The following is an 8,417-nucleotide window of genomic DNA, read 5'->3' on the forward strand; positions in this document are numbered from 1 at the left end:
TCACAAGTAAAACAGAATAATTTGGGTTTGCTTATTCTAAACAAGAAAAGGAGAATAACAAAGGAAAGAGAACGAGATAAATTATTCTTTGACATTCTGACACTCATTCTTTGTGTATCTTTATTGCATTTTTTCATGTGTTACCTTTAAGGTATAGTTACTTTGACATTTTGAAGAACAGGTTAGACAAAAACCTATTTTTCTTTAGGGTTTTTTTTTTTTTTTAGGTGATGGAATACATAAAACATGATCTCTTCAGGTCTCTTCCTGCCCAACATTTCTATACTTCTATATTAGACTGACAATTTTAGTAGTCTTAGACTTCAGTGGATGAAGTAACATTGATTCAATCTTCATGCAGCTGTGTGTCTCTACATATATTTTTGTGTCTCATCAAAGAGGTTCCTGATCATTATCTTTAGCTAGAAAAGTGAAAAACACCCTGAGAGTTATTAAAAAAAGCACTGGAACATAATTTTCAAAAAGTATGACATTAAAAGGAAATTAAAAAAAAAAAAAAGAAAAAAAGAAAAAAAGAAAAGAGGAAGGGAGCTCAGAGAATGAGCACAGCCTCTCTCAGAGAGGCTGAGGCTGATGCTGGCAGTGTTCCTTTAAGAGCTGCTGTTATTCTTTGTGAAGGGACACCGGGCAGTCATGCTATTTAAAGCAACAGCATTGAACTTACAGGAAGAAAAAAAAAATGGGGACGGGGGGGGCAGAAAAAAAACCAACCAAACACTTTAAAAAAAAAAAAAAAAAACACACCAAAAACCCCACAATAAATCCACTCTCAAAAAATTTTTGAACATTATTATCACAAGTGCAAAATTCTAAGATTAATTTAACTGAAACATATTTGAGGAAAGCCTGTTCCATTTGCATACAAGAGTAGTTTGCGCCTCTAGTTTCATTCTCTCTCATTCCCTCTTTTGTTTTGTGTGGATTTTTCTCCTGTCAACTTACAGGTAAAAAAAAAAAATACATTCTATTTTGAAAGCATTGTCTTTAGCTAGTCATTACCTATAGCACATCAAAACCACCTGTGGCTTAGCCTGTTAACACAGTTTTATTGCAATGTTTTAAGGATCTCACTTTAATTTGGTTTGAGAGAGAGGAGAAAACAAAAACCCAGTAGCAGAGCACTAGATGTTGTGGTACTCTTTCTGTCCCTCAGTGTCCGTTATCACAAAACTATTTACGAAGAGCAGACACAACAGCTAGCAAACCATGTGAATGGTAGCAACAACCATGATACCCCTTCCCTTTACTTAAAGAGTAATAATGCACTTGATCATATTCTACATTCAACTTCAATTCACAACAGCAAATGCATCTGCTGCTACATCACATCTGAAGCCTTACATACATATTTAACCAAGGTATTATCATCTTTGGGGCTTCCTCACTGGTTCAAGATCTAACTCATGACAACATGGAGAAAGAAGTTTATACAAAACACGTCCACAAAGCTCACTTGCATGGTCCCACCTGCCTGCAAGTAGTCAAATGGGGCTGCAGTGTCCTGGTGAAGATGCCAGTATCAGCTCAACTACTGGAGGAGCAGGGACTAAAAGCAACAGAGTTGCCTTTGTAGTAGTAATTAATGCTAACTTCTCAGCTGAATGTCTTTTTTCATTTATATTATAGTTTTCTGTCCAAGGTAGTGTAAACAGAAAAATTGTCAGCAAATCATTGAGAAGTAGTTTAATACTGCTACTTGGTAGGTATTTGATAGGAGGCAGTTCTTTAACAGAAGTAAATTACTTGGCATCTCCGTGCTGACTTGCACTGGATGTAAAAATTCAGCCTAGAAACAACTTCCATTAACCAACTATTTCCATTGAGTCTAAGATCTACTTTATTTTTACTGTGCTGCAAGGAACAAGTTTCTTTCAAACCATTTACTTTTATTCATTTTCTTAGCATATATTGAAAACAAACTAGTAAGTTATTTTTTTAAACAGAAGAATTATATAGTGGAGAATGTAAAATATGAGAAAGTCGCATTAAGTGAAATTAGAGGAAAAAGCAGCAAGAAAAAACCCAATGGAATGGCTAATTTATAATAATTATTAATTTCAATCCTGAAGCCCCTATGAGCCCCTAACATATACAATCTATTTAGTCTATGGTAGGAGGGTCATCACAGAACACCAACCCTGCCATTCTGTATCACAAAAGTATTCTTGTACTCTGCCTTGTCTCCCCAAGTGATCAATAACACATATTACAAAATAATGCCCAAAAGAAACAAGAGGAGAAGGGGAAGGACATTTATTCTTTAATATTTACAGGTTAATCATGCATTCAGGAATATATTTCAAGTTATAAGTTTCTCTTCAACAACAGAAAAAATACCTAATTTAACTAAGGGCACTTTAAAACGTCTTTTGAACAGATCTGTTTTTTACTGTAACTGAGAACTCCACAGGCCAATCTATAAAGAAGTTTCAGTAAGTTTTGAAGATGCAAAGCAGCTCTTTGCTCCCTGCGTTTTAGAATGAGGAATGTTCCTACCATGTATCTTTACTACTCATCGTTTTCTTTTTCAGGCCATTTTCACAAGGAAGACTTCCCATACTCTAATAGTTGCTTTCACAACACGTCTCCATCAGCTATTAACTTTCACAGACAAGGTGTCAAAAGACTGGTGGTAACATCTCACTGCTTTAATGTGTTTCTCATACATCCCCCGTAATTGCATTTCCAGCTACTACTGTGACTCTGGAGACTCTTACTGCGTCTGTCCCCAAGTCTGCCCCTCTAACCAGGAGTACAACCAAGCACAAAGAACATCAGTTCCTCTAGTTCCTGTTACTCCTGATAAATGTAATCAAACACTGCCACCTCACTGCACCCCCTTTTGAAGGGTTACAAAATTATGTGATGGCATTTCAGACTATAAAGGAAACTGGGGCTGTTCAGCCTGAAGAAGAGAAGGCTGCTTGGAGACCTCATAGCAGCCTTCCAATATCTGAAGGGGGCCTACAAGGATGCCTAAGAGGATGATGAAGAGGGACTCTTCACGATGAAGAGGGACTCTTCATCAGGGCCTGCAGCAGTAGGACAAGGGGCAATGAGTTTAAACTTAAACAGGGGAAGTTCAGGTTAGATCTAATGAAGAAGTTCTTTATGTGAGGGTGGTGAGGCACTGGAATGGGTTGCCCAAAATGGTAAATGTTCCATCCCTGGCAGTGTTCAAGGCCAGGCTGGACGGATCCTTCAGCGACATGGTATAGTATGCAGTGTCTATGGCAGGGGGGTTGGAACTAGATGATCTTAAGGCCCTTTCCAACCCTAACTATTCTATGATTCTAAATACATGATTAACGGGAAAGTCACTTTACAAAATATTCATCTTACCAAATTCTCCTCACATTAGCATAACGATTTCTTATACAGAGGAGAGTAATACTGATGTAAGATTTGTATTCATCTCTACTAAAGTTGTCATGAGCATGAACAAGTCTTTTCAATACTAAGTTTGTGCTCTACAAGAGAAAAAAAAAGCTAATCGAAAAACCCAACAAAAACCAGAGAACAGCTTAAGTCTTAACCTTTGTCACAATTGTGCTCATACAGTTGAGGAAGGGGTTAAATCCAGGTTACCACATGTATTCTTCACAGCCCCCTTAGATCTAGCCACTATAATTTTTAAATCCTCCTCTCAAAAAAAAAAAAAAAAATCAAGTTTCTATTGCAAAACTAGATTCAGCCCAATTTAGACAAAGGTTTTCTTTCATGAAACAGCTAATACAATTTTTAAAAGTGGGCCTTCCCTATGCCTATTAATCTAATTGCCCTTGCTTAGGCAAAGAAATAGGAAATGCTGTTTCCAGAAGACATTAGCTTCTTGAAGCATCGCTTTGCAAGCAGCAGAGAAAAACTTGCTGACAGATGACCCTATTTTCTCCAGTAGATTATGCCACGAGCAACTAACATCAATCTAAACTTACTCATCTGTTTCAGGACACCTTGCTAAATAAAAAATGCTAAACTTTTCAATCCAAAGCACCAATTTTACCTAATCTAAAAAAAAAAACAAAAAACAAACAAACAAGCAAAAAAAAAAAAAGCCAGAAAAGAATTAGAGGAAAAAAAAAGGGGGGGGGGGGGAATACCACACCACAAACCAACAAACAAACAAACCCCACCCCACACATCCAGAAAACCCAGGCATAGCAGAATTTTCTGCAGAGTTTTCCCAAATACCATATTCTAAGCTCTGACCCCTGAGCTAACCACCCGCTGACATTTCTAGGTATTGCCTGTGTGAACACAAGTCTAAATTTATCCCTTAATTTGTGAATGTTGGTTAACTATGGAATTCAGTCTTTCATACTACTTCTTAGTGACAGCATCTTTGCAGTATAAATAAGGCTGTCAGAGGACTTAAAATATTCACCAAACCCTCTGAGAGGAGAAAGATGTTTTAAAAGCATACTTTTCATGCTGAAATTTTAACAAAGCTACACATACCTGAAGCATATTTCAGCACAGTGTCAACAAATACGTGGGACTCATCTAACTATGTGATAATAATAATTGTAACCAGAAAAGCAGCTTTCCGAATATTAGAAGTTGGGGGAGGGGGAGTTAATTCCTTCAAGGACAGGAGGCTGTCAGCTCTTGCTCCTTAGGTTCTTACACACCCTATAATGAAAACACTCCTTACAAAGCTTCCAACATCACATTCTACACCCCCTTTGCCCCCCACAGTATATTGTCCAGGAAACAGGAAAGCATTACTCTTCAAAGTTACCTAATCCAGCTTCTTTAAAAATTTTATTAGGTGAAGTGTACTTGAGTAAGGAAAACAAGCCTAAACACGAAAAAGATTTAGGTGTGCTCTAATTTCATATGCTGCAAATGAAAAGTATTTCAGATTTAATCTCATTAGCCTGCACGTCTTTTAAAAAAAGGAGAGTTCGGATGTGGGGGCCTTTCTGAGGGCGGGGATGCGGCTGGATCAGACTGGGGGGCGGAGGGGGTGAAAACAGATTTACCAGCCTTTGAAAAAAAGTCTCGCTAAATACTTTCTGTTCGTTGTTCTTACAAGCGATAAAGTCAGCGCGGCAAGTTCGGGACTCCCCGTGCAATACGCTCGGATGTCGTTAACGCCGTTAACGACAATTGCGTAATTCCTACTAGTCTCTTTAGATACAGAGAAAGGGGGAAAGGGTAAAAAGGGACGGAATGAGAGGGACAAACCTCTCTAAGAGGAGAGGTCCTGAGGGGAGGGGTGTTCCCGCTCGGTTTCAGGCCGTGTTTAAGCTCTGGCGGTGGGAAGGGAGGGCTCGCGCTGCGGGACCCGCACCCGCCGAACAGGTGCACTAAACCCTCGCTCCCCATTACCTGGCCGGGCCGTGGGGCCCGCCAGCCATTTCCAACCGGGTGAGCCAGCGGCTCCCCGTGAAGGCAGAGGGAGCGCGGCCCTGGGAGCTGCGGCGGCCCCGGCTCCCCGGCCCGGCCGACGGCCGGTAACAAGAGGTTAACCGCAGCGGGAGCCGGCCGGGAAGCCGAGCCCAGGGGGATCCGCAGGCGGCGGCGGCGCCCCCCGCCCGGCCGCCACCACCACAATAGGGCGGTCGGCACATGCCGGCCGGGCTGCCCCGCTGCCCCGGCTGAATGCGGGCCCGACGCGGCTTCTTCCGCGGGGCGGCCTAGCGCCGTCCGCCGCCGACACGCGGCTGCCGTTGGAGAGGCGGAGAGGGGGAGAGCCCGGGCCCGGCAGACGCTCGTTACCGCCCGCCACCTCCCACAAGCGCAACTTTCACTTCCCTAGAGGGGGCAGGGGCAACACCGCCGAAGGAGCGGGGGGGAGGGGAAGGAGCCGGCTCCCCTCCTTTCCCGCGAGGGGAGGGGGCCGTGGGATACCCCGCCGAGGAGGGGCAGGGATTCCCCCTGCCCCGGGCGAGAGATCCGCCCTCTCCCCTGCTCCTCGGGAGGCAGCGGGCTCGCCGTCAGCCGCGCCCCCCCTCACGCCCCGCGCTTCCCCCCCAGCCGGGCTCCCCGCGGCGCTGCCGGGGAATCCCCTCCCTGCCCGCCCAGGTGTCAGCCGTTCGGCGTTCAACCGCTCCCGCCGCCGGAGTGGGGGGGGGGGGGGGGGGGCAGGACGGACACAGACAGAGGGGTTGTCTCTTACTCGTAGTCCCTGAAGATCTCATTAGTGACCCTGCAGTAGAAAACGCGCTCGTCCGGGCGAAGGTCGGCGGGGGGCTTCTGCCTCACGAAGGGCTTTCGGTGCAGCAGCGGCATCGCCCCACTCCGCGCTCTCTTCCTGCCCCAGGACCCGCTTCGAGGGCGACGGAAAAAAGAAAAATATACAATATGCGGAGAGTGAGCGAGTGCGGAAAGCGGCGGCCCCCGGCCCGGGGAGGAGGGAGCGGGCTCGGCGTGTCCCTCCCCCCGGGGGGGCCGAAGAAGGAGCAGGAGAAAGCGGCGACGGCACGGCAGTCTTTTGTGTGCCTGACGCGCCGCTGCCTGCCGGGGACTGAGAGCGGAGCGAACGGCGGATCCTTCCTCCCGCCTCCGCCTCCCTCTGCCTCACAATGGGGCCATGACGCCGAGCAGCGGGCGGAGGCGGCGCCCCCCGCCCCAGCGGCGCAATGTGCTCGGCTCGGGGATACCCCGACCGCCGCCGCGCTTTGTCTCCTCTGGCTCCCCTGCCCCCGGGCCGCCCCCTTCCCCCGCCTCTGACCCACACACGCCGGGCCGGACACCAACTTCCACTCCCCCACCGCCTCCGCCTCCTCCCCGCAAAGCAAACACTCTGGAGGGGCAGCGCCGACCACTTATCGCCCTTCTTCCTTCCTCCCTTTCCTGCCGGGCCGCTGCCCGATGGGGGTCCTCGCCCTTCCCGCCCCAAGCCGCGCCCCGGCCGGGCCGCCGCCGAGCTCTGCCGCCGCAAGACAGCGCGGCCGCGGCACGGGGGACTGCTACCGTCCGGCCCGCCGCAGAGCGATCCCCCCCTGCCCTGCTCTGGGGCCCACCTGGCGCGGCCGCAAGCTGCCCTCGCTGCTCGGCCGGTGCGGAGCGCCGTGCCCTCGCCGCGTTTCTGCCCTTTCCTCTGCCCCCCCGGCTCCTGGGAAGTTTTTGATCTACTTCTTCAAGCCCTCAATCAGGAAGAGCTGCGGGGAGGAGCCTTCCCTTGCTCTCCCCTACATCTTTATTGGCCGCTCGGTGCCTTCCAGCGTGTGTCACACAGGAAGACAGCGAGCTACATTATTAATTAATGGCTGAGAGGGCGCATCCTCCATTTTTGAATTATCAGCCGGAGATCTCCGGTGCGGGGGGTGGGCCTGTGCCGGCTGACTGCGCTGGGGAAGGCGGCTCTTCCCGCACGGCGCTGCCGGCCGGGCTGCGGACGGCACGGCACGGTACGGTATGGCGCGGCAAGGCAATGCGGGGCGGCCCAGCCTGCGGCGCTGCTCGCCCGGCCGCGGCTCCTGCCACCGGCACGAGCAGCGCTTCCCAACCGGGCGCCGAGGAGCAGCCGAGCAGCTGGGGACCACCAGCCCCGGGCGACCTTCTCGCTCTCCTCAGTAGCTGCCCTGCCCAGCAGGGCGAGGCGCGTCCCCGGTCGGGCTGGCTGGCTGGCTGTCCGCTCGGGCTCGTCCGCAGTGGTTTCGGTCTTTGACAGTCCAGTTCCGGAGACATTTCTCTGTTACAGCCCAAAAGCCAAGAGCGTAGTGCTGTGAGAGCGTACAGGGGCACAGGAATAGATTTCGCTGAAAGTGAGGTTATATACAGTTAAGATGAGCGTAAACGTTGTACGTGGGCCCTTTAACATTTTTTCCTGTTCACCGAAAATCTCACTACATGGTTTTCATTTTCCACCCCTCTTTTTACTTTTTCTTTTCTTTTTTCCTTTTTTTTTTTTTTACACTAATGCATTTACAGTGCCATTGGTAATTAAAAATTAAAACTGGGGTGTTAATTTAATTGTGTTCTCAAAAGTGCTAGTCAGCTCGAAGACACAAAAACACATAAAGTGCACATCCATTATAGTTCACTATTGCGGAGTCCAGCGCTTACACGAAAAAAAACCTACCAAATAATTGTAGAAACTCCACAGAACTCTTATGTGAATATTATCTGAAAGCTGATCTCTAAATAATTTAAGCTTACAACTTCAAGTGCTGCTCCTGCAAATAATGGTGTCGCGCTGTTTCCTGCACCTGTACATAGGTTGTTTTCTTTACCTCTGCAAGTAAAGGCAATGATCGGTGCTGCTGTAGCATGCATGACTAAAACCTGAAAGAATGTTTACATCCAATTCATGAATTACTTGGTTTAAAAAGTGCTCAGGTTTAATCAAAAGCACTGAGAAATGTTAATTCTGGCTCTTTCTAGTTCACAAAATACGAAGCTTGAGCTACAAAACAGGTTAACTCCTGAGTCCCACCGGTTTATTT

The 8,417-nt window shown here is 47.6% G+C and overlaps 1 protein-coding gene across 2 annotated transcripts in view; it reads right to left on the bottom strand.

Moving 5' to 3' along the window:
• BAZ1A (bromodomain adjacent to zinc finger domain 1A) overlaps nt 1-8,192 on the bottom strand; it is a 63,811-nt gene extending 55,619 nt beyond the window's left edge. The window contains exons 1-2 of one of the 2 annotated variants that reach the window (XM_080619334.1): nt 6,993-8,192; nt 6,146-6,295 (exon numbers count right to left, since the gene is read on the bottom strand). In XM_080619334.1, the coding sequence (XP_080475460.1) occupies nt 6,146-6,258 (113 nt within the window). In that variant the 5' untranslated portion in view covers nt 6,259-6,295; nt 6,993-8,192. The remainder of the gene's footprint in view (nt 1-6,145; nt 6,296-6,992) is intronic. The other variant, XM_080619333.1, reaches the window with a different exon arrangement.
• Between the last annotated feature and the right edge of the window lie 225 nt (nt 8,193-8,417).

Source organism: Psittacula echo (assembly GCF_963264785.1).
Source record: "Psittacula echo genome assembly, chromosome: 5".
NCBI classification, from domain to species: domain Eukaryota; kingdom Metazoa; phylum Chordata; class Aves; order Psittaciformes; family Psittacidae; genus Psittacula; species Psittacula echo.